This window comes from Trichechus manatus, unplaced genomic scaffold (assembly GCF_000243295.1).
Source record: "Trichechus manatus latirostris isolate Lorelei unplaced genomic scaffold, TriManLat1.0 scaffold00044, whole genome shotgun sequence".
Taxonomy (NCBI): domain Eukaryota; kingdom Metazoa; phylum Chordata; class Mammalia; order Sirenia; family Trichechidae; genus Trichechus; species Trichechus manatus.
In genome coordinates, this window is record NW_004443980.1 from 6163382 (window position 1) to 6179113 (window position 15732).

General features: G+C 36.3%; 1 protein-coding gene across 2 annotated transcripts in view; it reads left to right on the forward strand.

The window, feature by feature from the left end:
• Nucleotides 1-15732, forward strand: part of SUCLA2 (succinate-CoA ligase ADP-forming subunit beta) — a 51900-nt gene that overhangs the window by 18853 nt on the left and 17315 nt on the right. For both annotated transcript variants that reach the window (XM_004376584.3, XM_023731576.1), the window contains 2 exons: nt 2176-2304; nt 5767-5905. In XM_004376584.3, the coding sequence (XP_004376641.1) occupies nt 2176-2304; nt 5767-5905 (268 nt within the window). The remainder of the gene's footprint in view (nt 1-2175; nt 2305-5766; nt 5906-15732) is intronic.

Sequence of the window (15732 nt, forward strand, 5' to 3'; positions counted from 1 at the left end):
TACTAGTAAAACTGTTTGGCTAAAGGTATTAAAGTATTCTTTGTTGTTATCAATTAGACCAGTTGGGTGTTACTTTTTGGGGTTTAGCCAACTTTTTCGGGAATCCCTGTGGACAGGTAAGATCCCTGTTCAAACAATAAAAAAATCAATCAGCTATTTAGTAAACTAAAAAGAAAACAGTATTTTAGATTGAATTAAAGTCCTATGCATAGGAATTCACTAATCAGTAAAAATTGCATTTGTTATTTATCTGTTTTTAGGAGACAAAATCATAGGCTCTCCCAATCTTCTTCAGCACTTAACACATTAGGATGCCTGAACAGATATCTCCCATAGGACTGGTGTACTAAAAATTAAAGTTAAGTGCCTACTCTGTGTTTGGCACTTTCGTCCAGTGCCTGTTGGGTACTTTTGAGCTGTGACCAATTTTCCAAATCATATTGCTACTTTAAAAGTTTTCTAGTAAAACATTGCAGTCTGCTGTAAATGAGTGGTACATTTAACTGTGTCAGCTTTTGACTTTGTCTGAAATAGATATAAAATGTACTGGAAGAATTCCAAATTTTATTTTTCATACTTTTATTTTTTAAAGAGATCTTTATTTTATTAAGTGACTGTTTTGTCATAGAATTTTTAAAATCAAATCTATTTTAGGCAAAACCTTTGCAAGACCAAGCAAGAGAAGAGAGGTTTAGTTTAAAAAAGTAAAAATAGCATTGTTAATTTATTTGAAATTACAGCTATTTACTAGAAACTAAATTGTTTTGAAAGTTTATTACTAAAATTTAAAAGTTAAACTAAATCATTTGAACAGGAAACAGCCATTTATTCTGCTGTGATGACCAAATGTAAAATTGTAGTCGTTGTTTTAACTGGCCTCTGTCTACCCCATGTAAGTTGGTTCCTTTCTGATTGGTCATGGAATTAGTACAAATAAAGGCTATTCACTTCTTTTATTTATTACTGTTTCACATTACTGTTTTCTAGAGTTTTCCCCTGACTAGTAACCAACTGTTGAGGACTTAATTTTTACTTTAGTAAGAATTTAATATTATCTTTTTCTCCCCAGTAGTGCTGCCTTCTCTGTGTCTTTTCATTTTTCTTGTCAGTATATATAAAATAAAAAAGGATAGTAAAACGAAAATAAAATGTTCATGTACTTTAATGATTGGTTGGTCTTTGCGTCTTCTTTTGTTGACTAAAATTGTATTTTGTGATTAACTGTAGATTTAATTTATTTATATTCTACCTCAATACCATGGTAATAGTTGAACACTCTCTTGTTAACCCTGATTTTTTTTCCCCCTGCTCCTTAGATCTTTGTAAGAGGTTATAATTATCAACTGCCTTGCTAGGGAGAAAATGAAGAGTACGCCTTCATTTGAAATTTGCAGAGGAACTTAAAATTAAACTATAATTTCCAGTATTTTCTTACTCAGGCTTGCTAGTGTTATCTCCTTTAGTCTCAGAAGGCACAATGAATTCTTTTATTAAAACATTTTTTTTTGGTTTATATTGACATTTAATCATATTGTACAAAATAAAAAAGGTAAAAAGATATACAGGAACTTTAACTCTCCCTCCACTCTTGTTTGCTAGCCACTCAGTTTTTCTCTTTGGAGGCAGGTACTTTTTAAAAATCTCCCCATGTAACAGTTAACTCTTTTAAAAAGTAATAGACTGTTATTTTTTCCTTTGGCTATTGCCTTATTTTAAAGATTTGAGGGACTATTTTGTTCTCCAAACGGTAATTAATGCAATAATATTTAAATTTTATTTTAAATGAGTTTGTTACTGTAACTGTAGGTGCTGGGATAGAAATGTGAAATTAGTTTTTTGATTTTTTTTTGAAATGAAAGTCACACTTTTTACTGGATGTAAGAGTAATATGTTCTTATAAAAAAATATTCTTTGATAAGAGTTTTCATGTGTATTTTCAATCCCTTTCCTTCGAAGGCAAGCCATTGCTTCCTCTTTTACTTCTTTTTGGTATTTCAGCTGAACATTTATAAGGGAGCATTGTGCTGGATATACAAATAAATTCTCAAGGAAGTTTTTAAATAGAGGTGGGAAGTGATAGATACATAAGTCTGATAGTACATGCAGATAGGCTTTAAAATTTTATTGACTAGTCCAAAGTAAAATCTAGATATTTCGGCTTTTTTCCCCTGCCAGGGTCCTGTATTAATAGGAAGTTCTCAAGGTGGTGTCAACATAGAAGATGTTGCTGCTGAGACTCCTGACGCCATAGTTAAAGAACCTATAGATATTGTGGAAGGTATCAAAAAGGAACAAGCTGTCAGGGTATGTTGTATTCTGAAAAATTTCTAGCTTGTGATTGGAGAATTATAACACTTAAAGCAAAATAATTAACTTTGTACAAGTGAAATGATTGCCAAAACTTTTTTTTTAATTACAAGAGTGTCAGTATGTTAGTATCTTGTTTGAAATTTGAGCGTGAATGTCTTGTTTCAGCATTTTTTGAAATACCTACAATATTTATTTTCACATCCTCCATAAATATTACGTATCTTGAAAGATAAGGACTCTTTTAAAATAGTCACAATACCTTGACATACCTAGTAAAATTAATAATTCCTCAATATCATCATTTAGTCGGTTGTTCAGATTTCCTTAATTGTTTCAAATGGTTTTTTGTTTTACAGTTTGTGTCAGGACCCATATACGGTCCATTCATTACTATGGGTTAATATGTCTCATAGGTCTTTTTATAATTTATGGGTTCCTGCTCTCTTGGTCTCTCCCCCCTTTTTCTTTCAAATTGATTTGTTGAAGAAACTGGGGTGATTATCCTGTATCATTTCTCAGTCTGGATTTTTCTGTTTGCACTCCCAGGGTGACATTTAACATGCACCTGTGTCCCCTGTATTTCCTATAAGTTATATGCAATGCAACTTTTAAGAGAGGCCAAAAGATTAGTATATAATGATTATATTGGAGGTTAGAACATGCAGACAATGTTGTGCACTATTCATGTGAGGTAACTATAAAGCAATGAGATTGATAATTGTATGTGAATTATAGAAGGGCAGAAGGGGTAGTCATGGTGGGAAGTACTGCAAAAGTTCTTCCAAGGTCAGGCACTGAGTCTCGTGCCCACTGCCTGTGGTGACTAGAAGTACGTGTTGTATTCCTTGGATTTGCGCTCCTCCTGTGTTCCCGCCATTGCCCTGTACAGACCCTCATTGTCTCTAGCCCAGAATTCTGCACTAACTCCTGTGCTCACCCCTACCTGGCCTGTCCTGCATGTTGTCATCGCAGTAGTTTTCCCCTGCTGAAATCACTTCACGAGCTTTCCATGCCGCAGACCTTCTGGGGATAGGGTTGGGGCACTGGTAGTTAAAAAGTTTTCCAGGTGATTCTAACGTGCAGGCAGCATTGAGAATCACTGATTTAGAAAGATAAAAACCAACTGTAACTACTAAGGCTACATTATAAGACATTTTTAAGCCTGGTTTTGCTCTTCCCTACTCCTCTAGGGGGCCTTGGTGGTGCAGCAGTTAAATGTTCGGCTGCAAACCAAAAGGTCAGCAGGTCCAATCCACGAGTCACTTTGTGGAAACCCTATGGGGACAGTTCTGCTCTGTCCTATAGGGTCGCTTTGAGTTGGAGTCGACTTGATGGCAATGGGTTTGGTTTCGTTTTGGGTACTTCTTAAGCTTTCTTTTCTTCTCTTTTCTCCTGTTCACTACACTTCAGTGTTGAGCTACTTGTAACCTCAGAACACTTTGCCCTTTTATGTCAGTGCCCTTGCATTCCTTTTGCCAGAGTGCTCATCTCTTCTTTTATATTACAACTGTTGACCCAGAGATCACTCCCTCCAGGAAAAAAATCTGTTCGTGAGCCCTTTCTGATAATTACATCCTTTTTTGCTACCTCTCTATCTTGTATTTGGTTGCACTCATCACACTACAGTATATTAATTTTTTATGCCTCTGACTCAGAACATTTCTTGGTAGGGACACTGTCTTATATATCTTTATGATAGATCAGTGGTTTTATTTTTTTAGAGTTTATGGACCCTTTTAAGAATCTGATGAGACCTATGGACGTTCCCTCTCTGCATGCCCACACATACTTAATTTTGCGTACAATTTCACTGACTTTCTTTACTGTCCTTCCTGTGTGCTTCTCCTTCCCCTTCCCCAAGAAAGCCCCACCTGTGGAGTCTAATACTGTGGCTCATGAGAGTTGCTTTTTAAATGTTTGTAAGACTGCTGTTGAATTAAATTGTTTATTTTGGGCATAAAAGTATGTGACCCACTTTAAAAGAAAAGTTTGGATATTAAACTTTGAATGAAATTAAACATCTGTTTCTGAGAAACAATGTATCAAAATAACATATGGCTTTGAAGTACAGCAAGAGCAAGAATTTTGACTGACACAAAAGGTTTAAAGGAGATAGTTTCCTGATAAAGCATGAAGCAAGTCACTTAGGTGAGTGAATGATATAAATGTTGGAAAAGGACAGAAATTTGATCATTTAGGTAGTTATTTGTATGTGACAATGAATAGTTAAATTTAGATAAAGAAAATACTTGATTTGCAAGAATATTTAAAGGAACTAATCTGCTTGGATTATAGCATTTTGAACAAAGAAATAATGTCTAGCACAGTGCCTGCCAGATTAATATCTTACTGTGTCAAGCAGAATTATATTGCAATTCTCAAATGTTAAAATCTAACTGGTGGATTGTGACCTAGTAAAAAGCTTTCTTAGTGAATTGGTGTTTTATTTCTTCGTATTCTTTATTTGAAATGTCATAACCAAAAATTATATTCCTTAGCTTGATCATTTACTTTATTTATTGACATTTGACTCTTTGCAAAAATCACATTCACCCTCCAAGAATTTAAAATTTTCTATTACTGAAAATCAAAAGAATGTGTTGCAACCTTCAATAGCAATTGAAAAAGAAGAATGAACTCTTCTGTAGTGTTGAGCAGTGGCAGCACTATTAGGATAAACATAGATATAGTCAGCCTCTATACCAGTAGTTCAGAACTGCTGATGGGACTTTTAAAATTATAGATGCTTGTTCCATTTTAGAACTTCTAAACTATAAATTCTGGGTTGGAACCTTAGTGTATGTATTTTTTAGAAAAAGTTCCACTGGTATCTCTGGTTAGAAATTCTGCTCAAGACTGTAAGCTCCTCTGCTAGATGAGAAGCTTAAATACCTGTATCCTTAGGGCCTAGCACAGTGCCTGACATGTATCAGGTGCTTAGTAGATTTTTGAATGAATGAAATTATACGTGCTTGACTGTATGTCTCATTTCTTGGTAGACATGCTTGATAAATTACCTAAAAGATAAAATAGGGTGATGTACTATTTTGGCTATCATTTGGACCATTGGAACTGTCAGTCTACCTGTGATATGTAGTTTTAATAAAATATAAGCCTCTTCTTTTAGTTTAGGTTGGCCAGAAGGCTTACAGGCAGTATGGAGGCTATGGAATAAATGCTGGAATTGGAATCTAGGCAAGTGGCAAGCCACTTGACCGTTCTCTGAATCTCTTTCATTTCTGTAAAATGGGCATAATACCTACCTTGTGAGGATTTTGAATATGAAGTTTTGTTTAACCAATTAGTAATAGTAGCTGCTGTTTCAGTGATTAATGTTTAACTACAAAGGATTCATGTTTATTTAAATTATAAACTAAGTTTTTTTTAATTTCAAGTAGTTTAATGTTGGTTAGACATACACAGAATACCTGTATTAAAAAGATAAATTGCTTTCAGCTTGCACAGAAGATGGGATTTCCACATAACATTGTGGATTCTGCAGCAGAGAACATGGTCAAGCTTTACAGACTTTTTCTGAAATATGATGCCACCATGGTAGAAATAAATCCAATGGTAGAAGATTCAGATGGAGCTGGTAAAGTATTGTCTTTTTATCAAACATTCATTATGCCTTTATCCACCTATGGTATGCTTCAGTAAGGAGGTTGAACTGATAAGGAAGTGAACTCATTCTTACGTGGAAGCTTATTTTATAATAAAATGAATGTGAACATACATTAAAGAGACCCATTAAAACAAAGATCTTAAGTATATGTATACTCATGTACACACCAGAGGAGTTAGAGCTGGACTGTCCGGTATGGTTTTACCAGCCACATGTTTAAATTTAAATTAATTAAAATTGTATAAGATTAAAAATTCAGTTCCTCAGTGACAAAAGTCACATATCAAGTACTCAGTAGCTGCATATGGCTACCATATTGGACAGCACACATATCATCTCAGAAAATTCTGTTGGACCAACCAAACCAAACCCGTTGCTGTTGAGTTGATTCTGACTCATAGAGACCTTATAGGACAGAGTAGAACTTCCCCATAGTGTTTCCAAGGAGCAGCCGGTGGATTCGAACTGCCAACCTTTTGGTTAGCAGTTGAGCTGTTAACCACTGCACCACCAGGGCTCCTCTATTGGACAGTGTTGGGTTAAATTTTCCAGTGTGGTGGTGAGTAAATAGTTGTATCATTTGAGGAATTAGTCATCTTGGCCTCCACAAATTTCAGACTTTAGAGACATCATGGATCTTTATTGTGCGAAGGGTATACTCTAACACTGGAGTCCTTTTATTATTTTAGCCATAAGAGAAGTGAGAAGATTGGCTTGTCACTTTGACAGATCTTCTTTTGTATATTCTTAAAGATAAGTCAGATTCTGAATCATCGTGTCTGAGGCTCAAAGGTGAATGACCATAGACTTGGGGGACATCAATTAATGTAGATGTATTTTACAATCTATTTTTATTTATTATTTTTTAAAATTTATTTGGTTGTTGAGAACGTACACAGCAAAACATACACTGATTCAACCATTTCTACATGTACAGTCCAGTGACACTGATGACATCCTTTGAGCTGTGCAGCCATTCTTACCCTCCTTTTCTGAGTTGTTCCTCCCTCATTAACATAAACTCACTGCCCCCTAAAGTTCCTGTCTGATCTTTCAAGTTGCTGTTGTCAGTTTGATCGCGTACAGATAGATCTTAAAAGAGCATAATGCTCAAGGCAGACCTTTTTTACTAGTTTTAGCTAAACTGTTGTTTGGTTTTAAAAAGATTTCAAGGAATAATTTTGGTTTAAGTTTTAAAGATTATCTCAGGACAATAGTTTCAGAGGTTCATCCACCCTCCATGGCTCCAGAAAGTCTGAAGTCCGTGAGAATAGAAGTACTTTTTTTAAAGAGACTAGTTTTTACTCTTTTTTTTTAGATATGTTATTTAATCCTTTGTGAGTTAAGGGTCTTTTTGAGAAGTTGATGAAAGCAAATAGCCCTCTTACAAGGAAAAATGCACAGTGTTCTCATGTGCACATGGGCACATGCATTGTTTTTCATACAGTCTCAAGAGATTCACAGATCCCCTGAAGCCTTTGGTCCTGCTACAAGTGCTCGTAAGCCAAATTGCTAATCCCTATTGCTAGATAACTAAAATCCTTTAGTCAGATTTCAAAACAAACCACGCTGTTTTTGTTGGGAAAAATTTACATCTTTGTAATTTTTCCTACTAGGAACATATTATTTTTCCATTTATGTAAGTCTTAATTTATATCCTTTTAAATAATATTTCCCATTTTCTTTATTTAGGTGCTGTATTTTTTCTTAAATTTATTTGTAGAAATATATTTTTGGCTGCTATTTTGAATGGTATCTTTTCCTACTGTTTATGGCTGGTGTACAAAGTCTGTTGATTTTGTTCTTCATTTGTGGATTTTCTACAGTGGCTGCACTAGTTTACATTCTCACCAGCAATGGATGACGGTTCCAGTTTCTCCATGTCACCAACACTCGTCACTTTCTGATTTTTTTATCATTGCCATTCTAATGGGGGTGATGTAGTGTCGCATTGTGGTTTTGATATGCATCTCCTAAAGGCCCTTAGGTGGCGCGAACAGTTTGTTCAGCTACTAACCTAAGGGCTGTCAGTTTGAACCCACAGCACAGTACTGGGGAAGAAGAGCCCTGACGATCTGCTTCTGTAAAGATTACAGCCAAGAAAACCTTACAGAGCAGTTCTACTCTAACGCATGGGGTTGCCATGAGATTTGACTTGGTGGCAACTAACAACAATGAGTAGCTAATGATGTTGAGCATCTTTTTTTCATGTACTTGTTGGCCGTTTGAATCTCTCTTTCTATTCTAGTCCTTTGCCCAATTTTTTGATTGGGTTGCTTGTTTTTTTGTTAAGTTGTAGAAATTGTATACATGGTTCCCGAAAATTTTCTCCCAGTCTCTAAGTTGTCTTTTCACTTTGTTGTTAAAGTCCTTTGATGCATGAAAGTATTTTTTTCAGATTTTCTTTTTTTAAAAATTTTATTGTGTTTTAGGTGAAAGTTTACAGTGCAGATTAGTTTTTCATTCAAAAATTTATATACAGATTGTTTTGTGACATTGATTGCAATCCTCACAATGTGTCAGTGCTCTCTCCCTTTCCCTTTCCACCCTGGGTTCTCCGCGTCCATTCGTCCAGTTTTCCTGTCCCTGTCTTCTCATCTTTGCTTTTGGGCAGATGTTGCGCATGTGTCTTGTATACTTGATTGATCTAAGAAGCGTGTTCTTCGTGTGTGTTATTATTTGTTTTATATACCTGTCTAATTTTTGGCTGAAAGGTGGACTTCAGGAGGAGCTTCAGTTCTGTGTACAAAATTATTTAATTTTTATGAGGTCCCATCTATCTTATTTGTCTTTTGCTGCTGGAGCATTTGTTATCATATCTGATAATCTGTCATTAAACACTAGGTCCCACAGCCTCGTCCCTGCATTTTCTTCTAAGAATTTTATGGTTTTAGTTTTCACATTTAGGCCCTTGATCCATTTTGAACTGATTTTCGTGTTATGGTGTGAGACATGGATCCTGATTCATTCTTCTGCATGTGGAAATCCAATTTTCCCAGCACCATTTGTTGAAGAAACTCTTCCTTCCCCACTGAATGGACTTAGCACCCTTGTCGAAGATGAGTTGACCATAAATGTATGGATTTATTTCTGGACTTTCAGTTCAATTCCATTGGTTTATATGACTGTTATTATACCAGTACAAGGCTGTTTTAATTGCTGTAGCTTTGTAGTTTAAAAATCAGGATGTTTTTAAAATCAAGAAATGTGAGTCCTCCTGCTTTATTCTTCTTCAGCATTGCCTTAGCTATTTGGGGTCCGTTTCCTTTCTATATGAATTTGAGGATTGGCTTTTCCATTTCTGCAAAGAAGGCTATTGGAATTTTGATGAGGATTGCATTGAATCTATAGATTTGTTTTGGATAGTATTGACCTCTTAACTATAGTAAGCCTTCTAATCCATGAACATGGAATATTCTTCCATTTATTTACATGTTCTTTAATTTCTTTTAGTAATGTTTTATAATTTTCTGTGTACAAATCTTTCATCTTCCTGGTTAAATTTATTCCTAGGTAATTTATTCTTTTAGATGCTATTGTAAATGGCTTTTCCTTATTTTTTAAAAATATATTTCTACTTGCATTTCAGTTAGCCTCTTCTGTATTGGTCTGTCTTCAGTTTCTTCTTTTGAGTTTTGAATTTGTTCACACAAAAGAGGCATTCTGAGTGTACTTCAGTTTTTTATACTAAAAGTTTTTCAAAGGTGCATATTTTTTCCCTGATTATTTAACAAAAACATAGCAATTACTGTGTACCAGGCACTGTTGTAGTGCTTTACAAATATGAACTCATTTAGTTCATTTAATATTTATAATCGTCGTGATAAAAGTACTACTAGTATCCTTATTTTATGGGTTAGGAAACTGAGTAACCAAGAGGATATGTGAGTAGTAGTATCCTGGCCTGCGAACCCAGGCACTCAGCTCCAGAAGTTGTGCTTACCAGGACGTAGTAAGCTGGTTGTATGTCAGGGATATTTTTGGTAGATAGTGGTAGATAGGCAATATTGAAGTAGGGAGAGATTAGAGATAAGAGTAATTGTTTTGGGTTGAATCGTCTTCCCCTAAAACATACGTTGAAGTCCTGACCCCTGAAACCTGTGAATGTGACCTTTTTGCAAATTAGAGTTTTTGAAGATGTTGTCAGTTAACATGAGGTCCTACTGGAGTAGGGTGGTCCTAACTCCATCTGAGTGGTATCTTTATGAAAGAGGAGAAGAGACCCAGAGAGACATGGGGAAGAGGGCCTGCCAATATGCATCTACAAACCACGGAATCCTGGCATTACCAGAAACTGGGAGAGAGAAGAAAGCATCTTCCCCTAGAGACTTGGAGGGAGTATGTCCTGGTGGTACAGTGGTTAAGTGCTCAGCTGCTAACTGAAAGGTTGGTGGTTCAAACCCACCAGCCACTCCGCAGGAGAAAGATGTGGCAGTCTGCTTCCATAAAGATTACAGCCATGGAAGCCCTATGGGACAATTCTACCCTGTCCTATAGGGTCACTGTGAGTCGGAATCGACTCGACGGCAGTGGGTTTTATGGCCTGGCCTACAAGTTGATTTGGATTTCTAGCCTCCAGAACTGTGAGACAATGTGTTTCTGTTTTTATAAGCCACCCACTTTGTGGTACTTGTTAGGGCAGCCTAGGAGACTGATATAGGAATCCTTCAGAATCTGCACCAGGAAGAGCATTTGGAAATGCTTGTTCCCTGAGGGCAGGACACTCCCAAGAGGAGGAAAGATTGAGCTGAGTTATGCCTGCCTGATTTGATAATATCCAGATTTACCGCTCAGATAATTGTTCCCCTCCTCTAGGAAGAAGCAAGTAAAGGGGCAATGAGAGGCAAATTCTTTGAATGTGAAAGGAAACATCAGGAGTGGGGAAGACTTGATCCCCACAACATTCCTCAGTGGTGGTGTTTTTCTTGACTCTTTGAGCTTAAGCCCGTGATCTATCAGAATGGAGAGGATCTCTTGAGAAGGAGGTATTAGCTGTCTGTTTGGGCAGTCCTGCTCTGACTCTGAGGCCACTATTCTTACACCAACTGTCTTAGTTATCTGGTGCTGCTATAACAGAAATACCACAAGTGGGTGTCTTTAATGAACAAATTTATTTTCTCACAGTAATTTAGGGGGCTAGAAGTCCAAATTCAGGGCACCCGCTCCAGGGGAAAGCTTTCTCTCTCTGTTGACCCTGGGGGGAAAGTCCTTGTCTCTTTTCAGTTTCTGTTCCCAGTCATGTCACTAGAGTTGGTGTCACCTAGTAGGGTAACTCATGGTGTCACACCCTCCTCCCCCATGGACCTCCTCCTGTACTAGACCATATAGAATCCTTAGTAATGTTTTTTATACTAATGTTACTCATAAATCGTAATTCCCATATATTACTCCTTTTCCTTTAATTAGTACTTCATTCTCAAAATAGTTATTATATAGGTACACAAATACTAACCACCACAATATTGTAGCTAAAACACCAGAAAATGTGACAAAATCAGTGACTAAAAGCACCAGCAGCAATGAAAACAACAGCACATGCTTGTAGCATGTGCAGATGAAACCACAAGATTTGAAGTGTCATTGTAACTGGGTAATAATAACAGCTCTGACTGGAGTGCATTAGAAGGTTCAAAAAGTAAATTAGCATAGAGTTTTAGCTTTGAGGGTATATTGATACATGTAAGCTGAGCTTATGAAAAATGTTTTTGTTATAACTAACTACAGGGATATCTTTATAGACAGTCATTTTGTCACCCCTTCTGACAGTGTCACCTTTTATGGTCCGCACCCATCTAGTGACGCCACTCTCTGTTCCTTGGTTCCTTGGTGATCTTCATTGGCATGACATCTGTCTTCCCCCATCTGTGCTTCTTTGCTTCTGTGCCTAATCTGCTCTTTTATATCTCAAAAGTGATTGGTTAAGATACACCCTACACTGATACAGCCTTGTTAACAAAGAAAACCCTACTCTCAAATGGGATTACATCCATCGGTATAGGGGTTAGGATTTACAAGATGTATTTTGGGGGGACACAATTCAATTTATAACACCAACCGTTGTTCCTTTGGGTATTCTCCTGGGAGCACCTGTATATAGTTTAGATTTTTTGCCTCTAGAAGTTTCTAAAATGGATCAAAATAGTACACGAATATCAGCTGTAAGGAAGTGTTATGCTCAATTCTGAAAATTCATTCCAACACCAGATTATGGCTAGTTATGTTGTCTAATGGAATATCAGAGGTTCTGTAAACTGGTTGCTTTTGAGTCGAGTTGAACTCTTAGAGACCCTATAGGACAGAGTAGAACTGCCCCGTAGGGTTTCCAAGGAGTAGCTGGTGGATTCGAACTGCCTACCTTTTGGTTAGCAGCCGTGCTCTTAACCACTGCACCACCAGGGCTCCAGAGGTTCTATAGTGAGATTAAATTATAATGTTAAGATAGGCTAATAGAAAACTGCATAAAGACATGACTGGAATTTAAAGTCCAAATATGTTAAAATCCAAAGGACCTTGAGAACTGAAGTCCAAAGCCAAATTCTCTTCTTGTGAGTTAGAAGTTCAAATAAATTAATGTCCTTCCTAATTGCTTGTTTGGCTGAGTGTTAGGTAGAAGAGTTATGAATTTCAGTTAAAGTTGGGATTCTTTCAGCCACGGTAGTTTGGACTGTCTCTCACTGGAGTAGATAGATTTTTCATGGCCTCAGAAATTATATTGTTTGGCTGTCAAGTCTCTTATGTGCCCTACTTTTAAAGGAGTACAAAAGGTTAGTAAGATATACAAGTTTATCACAGTACTGACCCCACAGTTACCAAATTTTGAAAAACTAAGCCATTCCCATTACCAGACCACTTATCCCAAGCACAGTTATGTTTCCAGAACCTTGTACTTAGTTTATCAAAGGTTATTGCAGAAACTTAGTTGTATCTGCGTGAAGGACAGTAGACAGATTGTTGCCTTATCAGGATGCCAGTTGTCTTGATTATTTTACCTATGAACTTCATCTCAGTCGGGAAAAATCTCTCAGCAAGAAATTAATTTTGGCACTATGCATTTGTGATTTTTCGAGGGGGAAAAACTGCTGATGTGTAATCTCTTAAAAATATTTCCCCCTTGAGCGCCGTGGTTTTGGCCCTCCAGCATGCGTCGAGTATGGGCTCTATTTAGTAATACTGTACACTCACTCTCTTGTAATCCAGGTGTTGTCAGCAGCTCTTTGTATTGTCTGGTATCATGGAAATTAGGCCTAAGAAATCTGCTTTGTTGAGAAGGTTTTCACCTTGACCTCACATGTATTTCTATTGGAAAAATCCCCCTCGGCTGGTTCCTTAGTGAAGCTGCCTTGATTTTTCTGGAGTCTATACCCCAGAGGCCTAAACGACCAATACCTTTGCCATATGCTCTTCATTTTTTTTGTTGGTTTTTGATCAACATATTTAGATTTTTTATTATTAATGGGTATATGTAAAACCTTTCACCCAACATTTAGAAAAACATTTTGTTTTTCGAATATCCTATTAAAAACTAAATACTGAGTCACACACACAAATAGTGTCAACAAATGTCCAAGAATTAATAAGGTAATATAGGTGATGGTCTTTAAACACAAAGCAGTAAAATTAGAAATGAATATAAAACAGTACCATCATGTGATAGTTTTTAAACTTAAAGAAAATATTTTTAAATAATTCATGAGTTAATGAAGAAATCATAATGAAAATGAGAAAATAGAACTGAACTAACAAAGGTATGTAGTGCTTATTGTGAGGAAGACTGAATATCAAAAGTGATCAATTGTTTATATATAACTTAAAGGTAAGTGCCCAGGAATTTGAAACATGAAAAATGATTATCAAATTCATATGGAAAATAAAAGGGTAAGAATTGCTAATTTTTTTTTTTATTCAACAACGTTAATTTAATGATAAGTGATGTTTTCCTGAATTAAATCACTAACTGTGAATATGATATTGTGTGGAGTTTTTCCCCTCTAGCTTTTTATTTTGATACATACAATAGGACAAAGAACTCCCAGGAACTATTTTCTCAAAATCACCAATTCTAGTTTTACCCTTTTCCATATTTGTAATTCTCTTATCCAGCGTTTAGAAACCTGGCTTCCATTATCCTCAGTATATTTACTCACTTGCTCAGATACGTCTGGTGCTCCTCTTTCCTTCCTGTAGATCAAGGTTTCTCAGCTTTGGTACTATTGATGTTTGGGGCCAGATAATTTTCTATTATGTAGCGTTTTTCACCACTTGAAAGATATTATTCAATTGCCTTCTGCCTCCTTTGTTTCTGATAAGGAGTCAGTCATTAACTGAATCATTGTTCCTTCACTGTTTAAGTTTTCTCTGGCTTCTCAAGATTTTCTTTGTATCTTTGGGTTTTTTTTTTTTTTTTTTTTTTGGTGTGTGTGTGTGTGTGTGTGTGTGTGTGTGTATGTCATTATCACCCAGGTGTGATTCTCTTTATGTTTATCCTTCTTGGGGTTCACTGAGCTTCTGGATTTGTAGATTTATTTTTTCACTACATTTGGAAAAATTTTCAGCCATTATACAAATATTTTTTCTGCCTTTTCTCCTCTCCTTCTTCCAGTTACGCAGATATTAGACTTCTTGATATTGTCTAACAGGTCACTGAGGTGAAATTTTTCTTTTTTTTTCCTCTCCTTCAGATTGAGTAACTCCTATTTACCTATCTTCAAGTTCACAACCCATCTCTAGTCAACTGTTTAGCCTATCCAGTGATTTTTTTCATTACAGATAGTGTACCTTTTAGTTCTAGATTTTCCGTTTGGCTCATTAATATAGTTTTATTCTCTGCTGAGATTACCCATCTGTTTATCTATTATGATCTACATTTATAATCGCTGTTCCAGATTCTTCTGCTAGTTCCAAGTCTGCGTCTCTTGGGTTGGTGTCTGTTGATTACTTTGTCTCTTCAGTATAGGTCACATTTTTTTCTTTCTTCACAGATCTAGCAATTTTTAATATACTGGACATTTTTTGGAGTTATGGTGTAGAGACTCTGAATTCTGTTACCTTCCTCTAAGAAATGTTAATTTTTGCTATTATTGGTAGTTTATGTAGCTGGACTGCAAACTTTGTCTCCTGTGTTGGGCGGCAGCTGAAACTGCTCAGTTCTTTCAGCCTTGTGGCTGTTCAGGAACAACAAGGAAGATAGTGTGGTTAGATTGGAGTGAGAAGGCGCGGGGTACTGAAAGATGAAGTCAGAGAGGTCACTGGGTTAAGGAGGGTGGTATAGAGTGTGTAGGGCTTTGTAGATCTTAGTAAGAACTTCGACTTTTTTTCTAAGTGGGATGAGAAGACATTAGAAGATTTTGATTAGCAGTGTATGATCTGATTTTGTTTTTAACAGGATCACCTTGGTTGCTGTATTGAGAAAAGACTGAAGGGGTGAGGGGCAAAGGAGGAAGCATTTAGGATGCTAGCAAAATCCTATTGAGAGGATGGTAGCCTGGAATGGGATCGTAGTGCAACTACTTAGAAATGGTATTCTGGATATATATATATTTTTTTATTTTATTTTTTTTAAATTGTACTTCAGGTGAAGGCTTACAGAACAAATAGTTTCTCGTGAAACAGTAGTACACAGGTTGTTTTATGACATTGGTTAACAACCCCACAACATATCAACCCTCTAACTTCTCAACCTTTTTTTTTTTGGTGAAAATACACATAGCCAAAGATACATCATTTCAAAAATTTCTCCATGCACAGTTCAGTGACATTGACTACGCTCTTCCAATTGTGCTGTTATTCTCACTTAAGAT